This window comes from Engystomops pustulosus, chromosome 9 (assembly GCF_040894005.1).
Source record: "Engystomops pustulosus chromosome 9, aEngPut4.maternal, whole genome shotgun sequence".
Lineage (NCBI taxonomy): Eukaryota > Metazoa > Chordata > Amphibia > Anura > Leptodactylidae > Engystomops > Engystomops pustulosus.
The window spans coordinates 27087304-27105758 of NC_092419.1; the positions used below are offsets into that span (position 1 = coordinate 27087304).

Consider the following 18455-nt stretch of genomic DNA (forward strand, 5'->3'; position numbering starts at 1 on the left):
ATAAAAATACAATTTAAAAAAAATTATATCTTTTGGTTAGGGTTATCCAAAGAGCCAAAATGATATTCTTCCACACCAGGACCTGCTGTGATTGGAAATGTAACTTCCTGGCAGATTCCGACAAAGGGATATGTATCCTGCACCTTCCGCTGAATTTTTATAGGCCTTGTCCCTCTTTTTCATACCGAAATTTGCTGAATTTTTTGAACCCAACTCAAATTTAATAAAAATTATAAATGGCCGGCAAATAGGCAAACCTGGAGTAAGCGGAATTGCCACATTGAAAATCATGTTGATGGACAGTTTTACATCATGGCCACTTGTTGCTTTCCAGAAGAATCTATAACCTGCTGGGACTTGCAGTGTTACAACACCCCCAGCTTCTACATAGAGTATAATTATACACTTCTGTATCATATACAATTGGAAGACTACACTATTTCTCACTATCTGCCTCAGCAGCGTCAATAATCTCCACAATAACTTTGTGCCAACAGACAAGCGGCCATTTGCACGGCGAACAATTAAACACCACCCCCTCCTCAATCAAAATGGCTCCTGCACCGAGGACACAAATAATACACATAATTAGCCCTCTAGCGCGCGGTCACGGCGCTGGGAATTCTTTATTGCGAACTTATAATTCGTCGGCCAATCCGAAGCGAGACTTCCCCGCCCAGCACCGCCTGCAGCCGTGACGTCACGCATTTTTTGAACGGGCTCCAATCCAGTGCGGGAATGAGTGACGGGCGCGCCGACCTATCAGCGGGGTAATCGATTAGATGTGGGCGTGGCGCGCGTGCCGAGCGCATTGGAGCAGCGGGAGAGAGGCAGGAAGTGAGGTGTGGACATGTCTGCTGTATATACATTGTCCGTGTACATGTATGTGCGTGTAGCGTGCCGTGTGCCGGACCAGTCTGCGTGTGAATGAGGCCATGACGTGTGTGCAGGGCCTGGCTGTGAGAGGCTGGGACCTCTGCCATGCAGCTGGGCACTGAACAAAGTACAACAGGCAGGAGTGTGCCAGGGCAGAGGGGGAGGGGCACGGGGGTGCTCTGAGAAGTAACACACAAGTTGTTATTTTGCAATTTGTAGACGCAGTCTGAGGGGAGGGGTGCGTGATCTCTTTGGTCACCACCTGGAAGGAAAGGTGTTCACTATAACAAAGTATAGGGGAAACTTTCCATATGAGTAGGCTATGACAAAATGGCAGCCCGCGCCACTTTGGAAAAGCGCTATGACACTTTGTATCCCAAAGCTGCGTTCACACGTTGCGTTCCCATTGTGTTTACTGAACACGCAGTTCAAATACCACATGTGAACTCCGGCCTTGCGGCTCTAGAAATTACGACTCAATTCTTTGTCACCTTTTTCAAATTTTGGCATATGTTAGTGTGCGGTAAGATGACATCACTCCTGAATGGGCGGGGCATAGGCTACCAGACTTTTATGGCCCTCTAGGAAATCTACCATCAAAATTCATCCTGATAAACCAGGGACATTACTCGTAGATCCAGGTACCGGGACTGTGTTATCTTTTTATATTTGTTATCCATGGCCTCCTTCCTTCTAAAATCAACTTTTATAATTATTCTAATGAGCCAGAAGGGCTTTACCAGAGGCCCTTTGTGCGTCAGCTTCACAGGCTGTCTCCTGCTCTCTCAGCACTTCCTCCCCCTCAGTGTGTCTGCACTGTGTAACAGCCTGTGAAGCTATACACCCCGCAGGTGCCCTTCTGACTCAATATTATAATATAAAAGTTGATGTTAGAAGGAAGGAGGCCATGGATAACATGATGGATTCTGATGGTAGTTTTCCTTTAAGAAACTGAGCAGGTGCTGTCACCCGCGTGTGAGCGGGACTTGATACGCTGATGACATATGGGCCGCGGATCCGTTTTCTGGTAATGGCGGTATTTTAGACCCTTGTAGTCTCTGGTCTCTTGTTGTTATCACTGGTATAACTCAGTGTGTGAGATAAGAGCAGTGAGATTCTCTTCTCCTACTCCAGAGGTTTTGTGTTCTGTCTAACTATTAACCATCAGACTATGTGTGGAATGTGCCCGGAGGAGCTGTATCTACCCTGGTTTTACATGTTCAATATTAGCTTCTCTGATATGCGTCCTGCCTGGAGGTTACAGGGGTCCTCTCTATGACGGCTGGAGGAGATGGGGCATATTTTGAGTTTTGTTCTCTCTTGTTTTATTATTTTCCTGAAATTAAATATTTACTATTTCGGATTCCTCATCAATATTGAATCTATTGAGCTCTGTGTCCTTTCGACGTTGCTTGTCTGTTGGTCACATGGCCTGGCTGCAGCTCAATCTCAGTTAAAGGAAATCTACCGTAAAAACCACCATGATAAACCAGGGACATTACTCATAGATCCAGGCACCGGGACTGTGGGAATTGTCTTATATTTATTATACATGGCCTCCTTTCTTCTAACATTATCTTTTTAATATTATGCTAATGAGTCAGAAGGGCTCTGGGGAGGTAACCAGAGTCCCTCTGTCTTGCAGCTTCACTGGCATAACACTGTGCCGGAGCATTTCTCACCCCCCCCATGGTGCTGAAACTTTCTCTTCTGCCCTGAGATTACAACAGGCAGAGTGGGAGGGGGGAGTGCTGTCATAAATTCTGCTCCCTCATCACTTCCTCCTCCCACAGCCTGCTGTCATTTCACACAGTGGAATCCTGCACAGTGTAACAGCCTGTGAAGCTACAGCATGGAGGGTCTCTGGTAACAGCTCCCGAAGCCCTTCTGTCTCGTTAGCATAATTATAATTGTTGATTTTAGACGGAAGGAGGCCATGGATAATAAATATAAGAAGATTACCGCAGTCACGGTGCTTGGATCTATGAGTAATGTCCCTGGTTTATCAGGATGGATTTTCATGGTAGATTTCCTTCAAGGGATTGAGGGCGAGTTGAAAATAAAACAGAAAAAATGGGACAGAAAACAATTTTAAATTTTTTTTTTCCTTATTAAATTTGATGGACACGAGTAATAACTTGTTATGTTGTTGCTTAATGCATTGGTGGTGGCTTTTGCATTGGTGGTGGCTGTAATGCATTACTCTGCATTGGTGGTTATTTGTATCTTACAGGATGGACGAGACTCAGCGCCTTGACCTCGACGATGAAGAAGAGACGTCATTTAATAGAGACAAACCTGTGGGCAATCTGCATATGTTTGCCGGGATCCATGGACCAGCACAGGGTGAGTGAGACCCCTCCATGCAACTTTTACTCGAACCTCATAGTTTATGTTTTTATCAATGTTGGAAATTCTGGAAAAGTTCTAGTAGTCATAAGATCAAATCTTGATCCAAAAATTTGACCTTTAAAACTAGGAGATCAGGTCAGTGTTGGGTAGATCCCATAATTGGTTTTTGAAACAATGTCATGATGTCATCAACTAATCACACACTTTTCTTACAGACTTCCCCATCTACCGTGGAAAGAATCTCATCGGCCGGCACGCCAGCTGTGACATCACTCTGCCAGCACAGTCTGTCTCAAAGAAACATGCGATCCTGGATGTGACGGGGAACTGTCACACTATATGTGACAGCGGCAGCCTAAACAAGACGCGGCGTGGCAAGGTGGCCCTCGCCCCGAACGTACGTTACGCGTTATCTGATGGCGACTTCCTGCTGTTTGCTGATGTGGCTTGCCGCTACACTATACCGGTGAATGTAGAAGCTGAGACAACGGGTGTAGTAGAGAGTGAGGATGACTCCATGCTGGTGCCCGCTACTCAGGGAGCTCTGGCCATTGAGAAAACTCCAGGTGCTGCTATACGTAGGATAGCACGAGGAGTGGTACTGGCGAGAGACTCTGGAGATGAGGAGGAGCAGACGCCATGGAATGAAGGAGGTACCGTCTCTTCTGGTTTCATGTTTCATTCAGATTTCTGCTTCTTGTTCCTTTACTGAGCATCACATTGTTAATACATTCTACTTAAAAATGTAATTTTTATTGTAGGTAGTGGATCCTTCAAGGACAGTCACAAAACATCGGGTCCAGGAACCATTTGCCCTCCTGAAGCAGACACCGTTGTACCTGAAAGGTAAGTTTTGGTATTTCTATGCTGGTAACTTTAGTACCCCACCAATCCCTGTAGCCATAAGCTGCGTACTGTTCATAGTTTTATACTGCATAGTGCCTTCTAGCTTGCAGGTGGTCCCCACTAGTTCCCAATTTTTCAGTTTCGTGTACTATTGAGTGCAATTTTATAATCACTTTTATCTTTTAATTTCATTTTTTTTTTAATAGTGATGAGGAAATCGATACGTCGACATCAGAAGTGCGTCCTCCTTCACTCAATGTATCGTGTGACAGTGATACAGACACATCTAGAAAAAGTTCTTTTGTACCTTCTTCCCAGAACATATCGACACCCTTAGTTCTCAAAAATCAATCCAAACATGATGAAAGGACGTGGACAGCGATGGACACCTCACGAGAGGAATCCAGTAAAACCACATGTGCCGAAAATAAGTTGAGATTGGGAATGGAGGAAAATCGGGAATATGAGCAGGCGGTTGAGTCTACATCTGCCGGTAGCGTGACTGTACCTTGTGTGGAGGTCGCTGGAGCAGTAGATGAGAATACAAAGAAAGAGCAAACGTTTGAGAAGATGTTGGAGGATGACACATTAACAAAGCCATCTGTGGCAGAGAGTGATGAAAACATAGTGTCCTCCAAAATCGAGACTGCTCAGGAGGCTCCCTGTGAGTTGAATTCTGATGTCAGTGCAAAGCTGAAAGAAGATGATAATAATCGAGAAGAAGACAAAACCACCTCTGAAGCCAAAACATCTGTACTCCAAAGCTGTAAGACCAATGAAGGTGGCAGCAGCCATGCGGTTTTCCATATGGACAGTGACACTGATGATGATGATGAAGCGGCAACCAATGGATCTCATATAGAAAAGTCCAGGTCTCGTGAAGTTGCAGATACTATAGATTCTGAGAAAAAAGCAAGTCCACCCCTGCTACACGGAAATGAAGGAGACATTGATGCTGATGTTGAAAGTGACAAGAATGTGGTAAAACTGAAGCGTGATCACGAGGAAGAGAAGAAAAGAGAGGAACTCGGTAAAACTGAAGTAGCGACTGGACTTGCTATAGACAGTGACACTGATGATGAGGATGTAGACATACCCAAGCCAGTAGAGATCAATGCTGCTCAGGACTTAACAAGTAAAGCTGAAGAGAAGAAGGAAGGATTCTACTTGGATAGTGACACAGATGTAGAGGAAGATGTGTCTACTGCAGAGGTAAAGGAAGCTCAACCTGAACCCTCTAAAGCAGCTGTAAAGGAAGTAACGGCTGCATTCAACCTCGACAGCGACACAGATGTAGAGGAAGAAGCTGACGTCTCCATCCAAGACGCTGCCCACAAACCACAAGTCTCCTCTAACGAAAGCACAAATGTCCAAGAGGTGTCCGGTGTGGATAGCGACACAGATGTAGAAGAAGAGACGGACGTCTCCATCCAAGACACGACCCACGAACCACAAATCTCCTCTACGGAAAGCACAAACGTCCAAGAGGCAAAAGGTGCAGGCAGCGACAATGATGTTGAAGATGACCAGATACCAAATGTTAACCTCGAAAAAACTTCTACTGATGATGATCCAAAGACTGCAGTGGTGACGGCCGCACTCCATGTGGATAGTGATACAGATGTGGATGATGATGATGAAGGATTACCTGTTACACCCAGAACAGTAGATGCATCTGAAAGTAGCACCAACGCTGATGGCGCTAAACAGGTGATTAGCCTGAATAGTGACACAGATGTAGAAGAAAGTGGTGGGTCATCCATTGTCCCCAGACCAGAAGATGAGGGTAACACCAGTGCTGTTCAGAAGAAAGCAGATGTAGACGAGCTGAAGTCCTCTGTATCATCAGTCATTGAAATATCTGGAATTTCTACCGAAGAAACGCAAAATGTTTCTGCAGAAATCAGTACAGAGGAAGATGAGACTCAGAAGTCTGAATCTGAAAGTAAGCTTTTTCTCTTGACTGTATTTGTCTAGCAGCAGTATACAGCTCCCTGCATACACTAGTTGAGCATTGCATGGACATCCTGCTCATGTTCCTACCTGTCACATGGTAAATTCCTCTGCTGACTCCTGGGTATGGACATTGTGTTCATTTCCCTGATAAAGGGTCAGTGTGACATCGCAATGTGTTGTCTTCACCTCCGTTTCACTGTGCACATTGTCTGATCTTTTCATATGACTATACAAAGATGCATAAGACCTTTTGTTTACTTTTTATACCAGGTATTGACTTGGAAATGATGCCCACACAGTGCTACCTGGAACCACAAGAAGAGTCGGACCCGGCAGGTACCAGCTTCTGGATGTTTATTGCTAAAAGCAATGTCGGACCGCGTTGTGTTGTCGGACCGCGTTGTGTTGGCTCATTGCACCTGTAATTAAAAAAACATCTGTAGAGGCTCTGGATATTGTCCATTAAAACCCCTTATGTGTATACAGCTCCAGCTATGTGCTCTAAGATCCCATATAAAGCCATGTAATACCATCCTTCAGACACGTTACCCCCTCCTCTATTGTCTGTAGGCTAGAAAGAAGACTTATAATGTATGGAAGTGATAGACACATCGTATAATGAACGTCTCTTATGATCTGTTTTAGAAGAAGAGGAGGAGGCTACTCAGGCCTATGTATTCAGCTCCACCTGGGCAGAACCAGATCCATTCAAACGTAAGTAATTTGTCCCTGCCAGTTTTTCTTTTATACCCCCTGTACTTCGCATTTTGACAATGGAAACTCCTTAATGTTCCTGGTTGAGATTACAGTAGTAGTTACTTCTAGTATATACATCACTTAGTTGTAGACACAGAAGTATAAATGGCTGGCATCAGATCAGACATGTTGGGGCAGATTTACTTAACCGGTCCTGTCGCGGTTGTCCGACGAGGATTCAGGTCTGCCGCGATTCACTAAGGTCGTGCGTCCAATTTCCTTCATGTGTTGCTTCCCTGCTGAGGTCCACCACAGTTCACCTTCTTCTTCCTGGTGCATGTGAGCGCTTGATCTTGCGAAACTATTTAATTTTAAAATTCCGCGGTTTGTCCAAATCTTGAACCCAGGACCCCAGCCCTACAAGTCTGAAGTGATTGACAAGAGCATCCTAAATGCATAAAAAACAGCAAAAAGCTTAACATCTTTGTGTGAAACTTCATGTTTGCATGTTTTAGTTTAGATAACTACAGCAGCTTTGTGCCATCAAGCCGCGGTTTGTCCAAACCTGTTGGGTTGTCAGACTGCTACGCCCCCCGATTTCTGTCGCATGCAAGCCGGCGCCGATGCACCACAATCTGATCGCATGCGCCAAAAACCCGGGGAAATTCGGCGCAAAAAGGAAATATTCGGGAAACCCGACAGAAACATCGGTCCGCGGACCCTTAGTAAATGAGCCCCATTGTGCTCTGGTTACCTCTGGAGCTCCCTCTACTGTTGATTTTTATAAAAATTTATTTTGATCTTTTGTTTATTCAGGTCCAGCTGATCCGATAAGTGTACTGCAGATTTCATCAGTGACCTGTAAGTAGAAAGTAGATCTGTTAAATAAAGATATTTATTGTACCATCAAAATCCACCAAAAATCAGGGGCACTTAGGCTAATTTCACACTAGTGTTTTTTTATGTTGAACAGAGATTTAATTAAAAACCAATTAAAAATCCCATGGACATTGGTGTAAATTTTATGTCATCCGTTATGGTCAGTTGGGCAGGGATCTTTTATCCATGAGTTTTTAGGATGGAAAAAATGACGGAGACAGCAGTACTTTTCTTCCGCTTGAAGAAAGGCAGGTATCCGTTATCCATGCGCTAACTGACCATAATGGATGACATAAAATTTACATTGATATTAATGGGATTTTTAATTGATGAGTTAAAGCTCTGTTATACCTCCATTCAACAACGTAAAGAACGGAGGTTTAACATAGCTTTAACGTGTCAATGAGCCTGAGGTTGTTAGATTGTCTCCCACTTCTTCTGCTTCCTCGGCACTCAACTCCTACACAGTGTAACAGCCTGTGAATCTGCAGCACAGAGGGGCTCTGGTAGCATCCTGGGACCCCTTCTGGCTCATTGGCTTTATTTTAAAAGTTTTGATTTTAGAAGCTAAGAGACCATGGATAAGAAATATAAGATTACCACACTTGCGTGCCTGGATCTATGAGTAAGTGTCCCTGGTTTATCCATGCTTGATTTTGATGTTAGATTTCAAGCCTGAAGGTGAGTTTGATCTTATGTGTGACCACTCTCCATTCATGTCTATAGTAGAAGTGAAAATAGCCACGCGGATAAAGTCCAGTCCTGAAAACAGTGACTGTCCTACAGATAGGTCATCGATATATTTAAGCTGGAAAATCCCATTAATGAGATAAAACCTGTGAAAACCATCCGTGCTCTTAAGCAAATTGTTCCATAACATTTTTCAGTTGGCCCATTTCTATGTAATTTATTGTTGTTATAATGGGGTCCATTGACGTTATTCATGCATGCTATAATTGGTGTCTTGGGGGCACATGGGCTTGTTTCTGGCAGCGCACCCTATGCCAGGGACAAGTTAATCAGTACAGAGCCTTATGTATGGTCGGCTACATGTGAAGAATTGCAGGCAGAGCAGGGGTCTTGCTATTTTTAGCTGCGTAGAGGATGGCTCCCTGCAGATGATTGACGACGCCAGCAGAAGGGTCTGTGGTGGGGCTGAGATGTTGCATTAGATTGCTTCAACTTGGCATTTCCTAAGCCTAGAGAACATGGTTTATGCACTATAAGGCAGGACTGACTCATACATGTAAGTAGTGTGCCCTCTGTTGGCCGCCTCTGGAAATGCAGGCTTTAGGTTGTGATTAATAATTAATAATAATCCTTTATTTATATAGCGCACACAGATTACGCAGCGCTGAACAGAGTTTGCCAAATCAGTCCCTATCCCCAATGGGGCTCACAATCTAATCAACCTACCAGTATGTTTTGGAGCGTGGGAGGAAACCCACGCAAATATGGAGAGAACATACAAGCTATTAGCAGATGTTGACCTGGAGGGGACTTGAACCCAGGACCCCAGAGCTGCAAGGCTGTATTGATTGACAAGAGCATCCTAAATGCATAAAAAACAGCAAAAAGCTTGGCATCTTTGTGTGAAACTTCATGTTTTAGTTTAGATAACTACAGCAGCTTTGTGCCATCAAGCCTCCAAGTCAACTTTAGTGAGTTACTGACAAATGTTTGTTTGGCTGCCAGCTATTTCTCTTAAAGAGAAACTATCAACAGGGTTTAACCCCCTAAACTACCAGCTCCGTCAGGTAGGGGATAACATCTCGTTATCCCCTACCTGATAACGAGATGTTATCAGGTAGGGGAATTCTGTCTCCTATGTGAAATCTCACCTGTTTTTTAACAATGAAAAAAAAAATCTCCTAAGTTTGGCAAATATGACATCTTCTGTAGCACCTACAAACAGATGATCTTTCAGATCACATCAGGCTTATGCCTTTGCGAGCTACAGAACTGGAGATACAGACAACTAGCTGAAGGTATGGATCCAGTTCCCATACCTGACAGATCCGATGAGCTTGATGGGAGCTAAAAGTTGAGTTTCTTATCTTTAAACATCACATAAAAAGCATGGTTTTAACCAAAGTGACCGTCCTCCTGCAACCTATAACCTTGACTTTTCTCAAGTGAAAATGGGATGAGAAGAGTCATATTTGCCTGGCTTTGGGGGAGATTTTTTTTATAGGGAAAAGAGAGAGATTTCACTTAAGAGGGAATTTATACCTGACATAAAGGGATTAGTAGTTTAGTGGGGTAAAATCTGGCGACAGGTTCCTGAAACTGTTCTGTGGAGGGAAATAAGAACCCACTAAATAAGGGCATAATGATTGGTAATATTGAAATCCAGCATGTCTAACCCTTCTTATCCTCTACATTTGCCATCAGGGTTGTGGCTGGATGCTCTCATGCACATGAGGTGGTCGGTCAATTCCATAAAACAAAAATGTATGGGTTCCTTTAGTTTCCTGTTTAGTTTTCTTGATTTATATACATTTAGTATTATTCGATTTTACTTTACATGAATATTTTTATCTTTATTAGTGGATACATCCGAGGACGAAATTGATGAGCTTGAAATAGCCGAAACACAGCCGTTTTGCACCGAGGCAGAAATGGTAGGACCCAGTGTCCAGGAGACCCCAGAACCTGTAGAAAGAAGTGTAGATAAAACAAGTAGTGAAGAAGAGTCTGAAAAGGAAACCCAACAAGTGTCTCATGAGACCTTGTTCTCCGATGCCACACAACCAGTCTCCCAGTGCTTGTCCACAAAACCTGCTGAAGACACTGGCACGTGGCTGCACCTGAAGAGAGACGTTCCAGCTGCAGTTTGGATAAAAAGCCTCCAGCAAGAAGAAAATACTGAAGATGTGGGAGAAGCCGGTGAGACCACCAAAGATGCAACCCAAGCTGATGAGCAATCCCTCAAACTGGAACTCGAAGCCACACAGTTATATGTGGAAGAAGAGAAACCTCCAGAAACCCAGACGCCCCCCGCTGCAAATGAAAGAAAGGGGCTTAAAGTTCCTGAGGAGGCAGCGGAGCAGCTAGAGCAACCTTTTAGTGATGCCACCCAGGCCAAGGATGATGATGCCACCCAGACCATAGATATTGATGCCACTAAGGACGAGGATTCCACCCAGGCGATAGATAATGAGGCCACTGAGACCAAGGATGATGATGCAACCCAGGCCAAGGATGATAATGCTACCCAGACCATAGATATTAATGCTGCCGAGACCAAGGAAAAAGATGCCACCCAGGCAATAGATAATGCCACAGAAACCAAGGGTGATGATGCCACCCAGGCCATAGATAATGATGCCACCCAGGCAATAGATAATGCCACAGAAACCAAGGGTGATGATGCCACCCAGGCCATAGATAATGATGCCACAGAGACCAAGGATGATGATGCCACTCAGGGCATAGATAATAATGCCACCGAGACCAAGGATGATGCCACTCAGGCCATAGATAATGATGCCACCGAGACCAAGGACAAAGATGCCACCCAGGCAATAGATAATGATGCCACCGAGACCAAGGGTGATGATGCCACTCTGGCCATAGATAATGATGCCATCGAGACCAAGGACAAAGATGCCACCCAGGCTATAGATAATGATGCCATAGAGACCAAGGATGATGATGCTATTCAGGCCGTAGATAATGCTGCCACCCAGGCCAAAGATGATGCGTCTCAGGCATGCAGTATGTCCGGTGATGATGCTGTTCAGGTTACCAGTGTAAATGACCCAAGTGTATCATCTACAGAGTTGCCTGACGAAAGAAAAGAGAAGCCGTCTTCAAGGAGAGGTTGGTGTCCAACAGAGTAAAATTCTGTCTAAACTAAGGACAGTTCCAACAGATGAACTGATTTGTAAACTGATTTGTAATTGTGTCCAGTGTAGCAGATCAGATCATTTCAGTTTGACTACAATTCAGTGTTATGTGGTTGATTTTGCACTGTAGAAAGATTTCCATTTGCTTCCTTTATCATAAATAGGGATGACCAGTTCTAACACGTTACATTGTAGAATTTTTTGGCTCACAAGATCACGAAGATGCTCAAAAATACCCAGTACCTGGTACTTTCCAATACTTTTTGCAATAAAAAGTTGGAAGGTGGAAAAAGCTGAGTAATGTTGAACTGGTTCTATGCCATGGAATAGGGATTTTATATAAGGCCATCTGGCATATACATTGATAGAAATTTTTCTTTGTTAAACTGTTTGATTTGTTTTGCAGGTCTCAGTAGAAGTAAGAAAAAAAAGGAACCTGCACAGAATGTTTTGGTGAGTGACTCCTAATGCTGCATCCGAAACAATTGGATACAATTTGCAAACTTTTCTCTTTCCCGTGTATTCCTAAAGGGTCCTCTAGTCCCAAAAAGGTTCCTGGGCTCTTTCCACTATTGATTTGGATACTTCCTCTGTTTTCAGTGATGAAGGCATCACATTAGCTGAAGGGCCTTCCTAATTTAGGCCCAATTTTCTAAGGGGATTTGACCTTTTCTCTCACCACCCTTTCTATGATTACTTACCTCCCGTGCCTTTGTTCTGCAGGTGCTGTCAGAAACTGAAAAGCTCCCAGATACCGCTCCTGCAGAGGAACCAGGTGAACCGAGTGCAGTAGAGCCTGAAACTGAGATAAAAGAAGTTCAAGAAGAGAAAGAAGTTAAAAGAAGGGGAGGGAGGAGAACTGCTGCGTCACAGGATACAACGAATGAAGAAGCTGTGACCTCTCGAAAGAGAACAAGTAAGAAATCTTCTGAGGATGAACCATCGGGAATTAATGAGCCACGTGGTAAGAAGCAAGTCACTAGAAAAACTGCAAAAAAAGAGGGCAATGAAGAGTTGAAAGAAGAGCACTCCAACACTGTGGAGGTCACTTCTGAGGTCACACAGTCTGACAAGAAAGGTAGAGTGGTGAAGCCGACGTCCGCAGAGGCTGGGGATCAGGCTTCTGTAGAGAACAAGGAAATTGTAAGCACCGAGCCTTCTAAATCTCCAATAGTTGTTGAAGGTGAGGATCTTATTGAGCCTAATGACTCAGGTGCAAAATCTGATTCACTTAAGAAACCAGCAAGAAACAAACGTCGAGTAGCAACGAGACTAAAGAAAGCGGATGCAGAAGAGGCTGTGAACCCAGGAGATGTAGATAACGAAAATTCACTAGAGTCACAAGAAGAGACCCAAGGAAGAAAAGCAACTCGGAAATCTCGGGTTAAGGCTCCAGAACCAGAATCTGACAAAGATGAGGCCACCACAGAAGATTACAAGAAGGTTGAAGATGTCAGTCCAGCTGAACCGGTCTCTGAGAATGAAAAATCAAGAAGAACACGAAGGAGTTTAAAGGAAGAAAGTAAAGAAGAATCTCAAGAAGTTCAAGAGGGCAAGGGGAAAAGCAGGAGGAGTGCAAGTATAAAAGACATTGAACCAAAAAATAAAGATAAAGTACAAGTGAATGAAGATAAGCCAGCAAGTAACAACATGGCCAAAAGAACCAGAAATAATTCCAAGCAGGAAACCTCCAAAACAGAACAAGAAGTAAAGGAAAATGCCATTATTGAAGACAATGAAGCAGTTAGAAAATCTCGAAGGACACAAAAGAATCAGAAAGAAGAGAAAACTGAGGATAGTATTGCATCCCAGGAAATATCCAGCAGTGATGCGAACACAACAAGAAAATCTAGAAGAGGACAACGAGTAGAAGACAGTGTGACGAAAGAAGAGATTATAAAAGAAACCACCTCTAGAAGAACAAGACGACACTCAAAAGAAGGAGACGATGTGAAAGTAGTACAAGACCAAACTAAAAAGTCTAGAAGGACTAGAAAGAACTCTGATGAGGCCAACCCTGAAGACACACTGGAGGAAAGCCTTGCAGCCGAAGACAAAGAGGAGGCTGCCGGGAAAAAGAACACTAGAAAAAATAAAAAACAAGTTAAAGAAGATCAGAAAAAAGGCGCAGGAGATGAAGAGTCACAACCGAGCGAGGAGAAGTATAAACGATCCCCAAGAACACGAGCAAAAGCTGCTGATGACAGTCAAGGCGAAGAAGTGAAAAAGGGATTGGAGGAGAGTCCTAAAGTGTCCCCACAAGAGAAGTCAAAGCCTGGGAGAGGAAGACCAGCTGCTAAAAAGGAGGATCTGCCTCAGCTTTCTACACCAGTTGCCTCAAGAAAGAGAGGACAAACCACAAAGACAGAAGGAGAAGTGAAGAGGAAGAAATCGGATGATGGAGAAGAAAAGCCGGAAGATCCAGTGGTGATAGAAACGCCAAAAAGTCGAAGAGGGAGGCCAAGAAAACTGCTTCCCGAAACTGAAAACACACAGACTGAAAAGGTAAGTGCAAATGTGGTGTTTACACAGCAGTTCTTCCTCCACGTGAACCTCTCTGTATCGGAGCCGAAAGGTAGAAGCTTTATAAATTCATAAGCAGGGGAAGTCTATGAAGTAATACATGCATTGAAAAGTTTTATATATTTTAGACAGTGCACATCTAGGGGACTTTCAGAATTCTACCAAAAATGTGTGTGGTCTAGTTTGCACAGATCTTTAAAACATACTGAGCACACAGCACCCATTAGTATCTCTACCCTAACCATGGAAAAACCAATATAAATTGCATCCTAGTAGAAAAGGCTCTGAGACCGATGGATAAGGGTTGTCTAGTGCGATCCTCGCCCCTATAGTGCAGAGACTGAAAAAGCGGAACCATCTTGGCCTTTTTATTTGGGCCAAGATATCCGAGAGGATTAGGTGGCAAGCCTATGGCACTCATAGCCATGGTGTGACACCAGGGCACCCAGCCTGTCACACCCCAGCACAAAGTTTACCAGACTGGACCCTTGGCCGCCTCCTGCAGCAGGCAGCCCAGGATGAGCCTCATTCAGCATTATTTTACAGTGACGTCCTAGGCTCTTTGACTACAGGAGGAGCGAGAAGGTGTGGACAAGCCTAGATTGGAGCTCCTGTATTGGTGCCCTCAGATGCTGATACAAAGCAGGGACCAATAAGATACTACTAAAATTTTCAGTTTGGCACTTTGTGATAAATAAGTTGGTTGTAGTTTAGTCTAAACTCTGAAAACCTAGTAAAGTATATTTTTGAGATTTTGTATATTCTACTTTTCAGGAAATCTCCCCACCCGATCCCTCCCCATCTCGGAGCACCCGCCAAAGGCCGAGTTCAGCTTCAAGCAACCCACAGGAGGCCAGAACCCCCCGCCGCACCAACAGAACGTCTACAGCAGCCACCAGTCCATATCCGGCCCAATCAGGATCGGCTCCTAAGGTTTGCAGCGACTTCCTAGTTTCCATGTCAGTATTTTTTATATCCTTTTTTTTTTTTCTTTTATTTCAACATATTTTTTTTTCTTTTTTTCTTCTGCAGATTCTGTTCACCGGGGTCGTGGACACAGCTGGTGAGGAGACAATCCGCTCTCTGGGTGGAGACATTGCCGAATCCGTGTTTGACTGTACCCACCTGGTAACGGATCGGGTCAGAAGAACTGTGAAGTTTCTCTGTGCCCTTGCGAGGGGGATTCCCATCGTCACGCTGGACTGGATAGACAAGGTACAATTATGTCACTTCTATCTATGGTCAATTATTTTTCATTTGATGCAAAATCTTTACAGAACCAAATCTTGATGCTTTTTCGCAGTGTAAGAAGAGCGGATGCTTCTTGTCCCCAAATGGATTTCTGGTTCATGATAAAGAACAAGAGAAAAACTTCAGTTTTGTGTTGTCAGAATCTCTGCAGAAAGCGAGAAAGCGGCCGCTCTTTGAGGTACACAACTTCTTTCATTTTTACAATGTGTCCAGCCATAAGTATACTTGGCATGTCTGGAAATATCTGTAGCCTAGGGGACCTGTTTATGATTACTAATGTCAGACGCTACAGTCACGGTTCCCACTGCATGTGGAGAGGGAAGAGACTCCATACTGTGTAAAGGATATAAGGAAAGATGAACACATTTTAAGGATGGGGTTAAGCTAACGGGATGGGGAACAGTGTTAAAAGGGAGAGAGATGCTCCAACTTTTAAATTTTGCATATGGATAAATTATATAATTTTGGAAACTACAGTAAAACTAGAAAAGTATGTTTGGTTTCGGTGGAGGGCATGCTTTGGGGTAGACTTGTTTTGGGGAGGCAGCTCTTATCTGTTGTGGCTAATAGAGAAGTGTCCCAAATAAAGGGCCCTGGTGTAATAGAGACAAGCACTATAGTAAGGAAATGTATATAGGCTTAAAGGATATCTACCATGAAAATCCATCATGATCACTCAGGGATTTTACTCATAGATCCAGGCACCGTGACACTGGTTATCTTCTTATAGTTATCCATGGCCTTCTAAAATTAAATTTTACAATTATGCTAATGAACCTGAAGGGCTCTTGGGGGGTGTTATCAGAGCTCCTCTGTGCTGCAGGTTCACAGGCTGTTACACTCCCCTGTCCCACTGTGTGCTTTTTAATTCCTCGTCTGCAATGGTATTGCATCAGGCTTGTGGAGCTGCAGCAGGGAGAGGCTCTGCTAACGCACCACAAAGCTCTTCAAGCTTATTGTCATAATTTTAAACATTGATTTTAGAAGGAAGGAGGCCATGGATAACAAATATAAGAATATTACCACAGTCACAGTGACTGGTTCTATGAGTAATGTCCCTGGTTTATCATGATGGGTTTTGATGGTAGATTTCTTTTAATAACAGAAGGGGCCAAACACAGGTGTGAACTGGGCCTTAGGAGTTGGAGATACGGAATACAGTGGCCATGGATTTTGACCTTCGTTCACAGCACAGTAGGGTGAATTACATCTGCTTATATCACTGCTGCAATTCTTGCCAGTTCTAGGAAACTTCTGCAGGGTTCCCAGGCAGGTGATTAGAAATAGTTAGACCTTCTGCTTGAATTCATTTATCTTTTGTAGGGTTATGAAATTCATGTAACTCAGCAAGTCAAACCAGAACCCGACCACATGAAAGACATCATCCGCTGCAGCGGAGCAACATTCCTCCCTAAAATGCCTCGCTCATTCAAGGTACAGGAGCAACTTTTCTGTCATTTATTAAAATACAATTGGTTGTTCCTTGTCTCCATGATGTAAGATGATAATTTCTTGTTTTTGTTTTCAAGGAAAAATGCATAGTAGTGTCCTGTCCTGAAGATGCTGCTCGTTGCAAGTCGGTCCCAGCGTCTGTTCCGATTACATCCGCTGAATTTATCCTCAGTGGAATCTTGCGGCAGGAAGTGAACCCAACGGCATATCTTCTGAACCCCACAGCGCAGGACGCTGGGCCCACGCCGGCTAAGCGGAGGCGTTAAATTTTGAATAGATCGAACCCCTCATTGCTCGATAAATTTTCAAAGCTGCTTTTGTTGGGGATTTGCATAGAAGGAATTGAGCGGCTTCACAATGTTGCAACCCATTTTCTTATGAAGGTTCTTGGTCTTGGGTGGTCTGCAGTCCTGTGGACTTCCATTCCAATGACACAAAAATGACTCTTTCCAGGATCCAACACGTAACAAGTTTAAAAAAAAAAAAATCCTTAACACTCTGGACAAAATGCATCTTGTTAGAGGTATTGGTCTCTTCATCACCATTGATCAGATCACTGTCCAGATCGATCCGACCTTATCCAGTACCATTACCAAGTTACAATCGGAGATGCCCCTGCCTTCTGGTCCTTTTACAAGGACAAATAATCTGTTGTAATGATAGTGGCAGAAGTCATCCTGAGTGTGCAAACTGTATGGAGATGGAACAGGAAGACAATCATTTATCTCCATTCAGTTTGGATTCTTGTTGAAAACGCATCTCCTTTCGGGGAATGTCAAAGGCGACAAATTATTCACCCTGCTGACGATAGGAGGTTGGAATGGGACAATAATTGGGAACAAGAATTGTAAGCTTTTGTACATTGTCTTTTAGGTTTAGTTTAACTCTGTGTTCTCCGTCTTTGGCTTGTCCATTACTTTTGATGGAAAAGAATGTTTTTTGTCGTCGATGAGCAGAAACTGGTTATAAGTTAGTGGGTTTTATAAGACAACAGGAGTTTAGAAAGGACCTTTCACCACCTCACAAACGTGGAGATGAACACAACGTTCTGTAGAGGCAGATGCACTTTGAGTTTTCTTTCTAGCCCCAACAGTTGCTGAGATATCAGTCCCAGTATCTGACTATTATATTCCTCACTACTGTCAGAGAGGAGGAGCTCCTCTGCCTTAGCTCTTCCTTTCTGACAGTGCAGAGGACTACAATGGTCGGATACCGGGACTGATATCTCAACAACTGTGGGGACTAGAAAGAAGTGCCCCTGAATCTGTGTAGCAACCACTATAGAATGTGCTTATCTTATGTGTGAGGTGGTGAAAGGTCCTTTTTAAGACAGTATTTAGGTCTCCACGTAGAGATTTCTGTAACTTTGTGCCTTGTCAAAAAACCTGTAATTTTAAAAGAATAACAAGAGAGGACCTGAGCAGGGGGGAGTGTAGTTACCAGCATTAGATTTGCTTAATCGTTACATTGAGAAGGAGCCAATAATCAGTGGCAAATCACAAGGTAAAAACCAACGCTAACAAATGTCAATTCCTCACTGTAGTCCTGGACACGTGTGACAATGTGGAGGATTCATTTATATATTTGTAGATATCTGTAGTCACATTCTCTCTCTGATTATGCACCGTATCCTGGACCTTGTACAGGGCGACCTCTGCCTGTATATAGTGCGCAGCTTTCTGTACATAATAAACATGGGCTATTTTTTTTTTGTTCCTGGTTTTAATCTCCATTACCTTACAAAAAGATAAATGCCCTGTTACAAGCTCCATG

The 18455-nt window shown here is 43.7% G+C and overlaps 1 protein-coding gene across 4 annotated transcripts; it reads left to right on the forward strand.

Moving 5' to 3' along the window:
• Positions 1-736: 736 nt before the first annotated feature.
• Positions 737-18396, forward strand: MDC1 (mediator of DNA damage checkpoint 1). 4 transcript variants are annotated; one of them, XM_072123875.1, is made up of 17 exons: positions 851-882; positions 3110-3222; positions 3444-3881; positions 3990-4074; positions 4281-6019; positions 6301-6366; positions 6676-6744; positions 7543-7587; positions 10156-10874; positions 10944-11430; positions 11863-11909; positions 12180-13961; positions 14754-14912; positions 15012-15194; positions 15283-15408; positions 16554-16664; positions 16760-18396. In XM_072123875.1, the coding sequence occupies exons 1-17, from the start codon at positions 851-853 to the stop codon at positions 16946-16948; spliced, it is 6390 nt and encodes a 2129-aa protein (XP_071979976.1). In that variant the 3' UTR covers positions 16949-18396. The 4 variants fall into 4 exon arrangements, with proteins under 4 accessions (XP_071979973.1, XP_071979976.1, XP_071979972.1 ...); XM_072123872.1 differs by lacking the exon at positions 851-882 and adding an exon at positions 737-842 and having other exon boundaries at positions 10156-11430; XM_072123871.1 differs by having other exon boundaries at positions 10156-11430.
• Positions 18397-18455: the final 59 nt, after the last annotated feature.

Coding starts and splice junctions, on each gene's coding strand:
- MDC1 (XM_072123871.1), top strand. CDS start 851: ATGTCTGCTGTATATACATTGTCCGTGTACAT. Junction 883..3,109: donor TATACATTGTCCGTGTACAT/GTATGTGCGTGT, acceptor TGTATCTTACAG/GATGGACGAGACTCAGCGCC. Junction 3,223..3,443: donor GATCCATGGACCAGCACAGG/GTGAGTGAGACC, acceptor CTTTTCTTACAG/ACTTCCCCATCTACCGTGGA.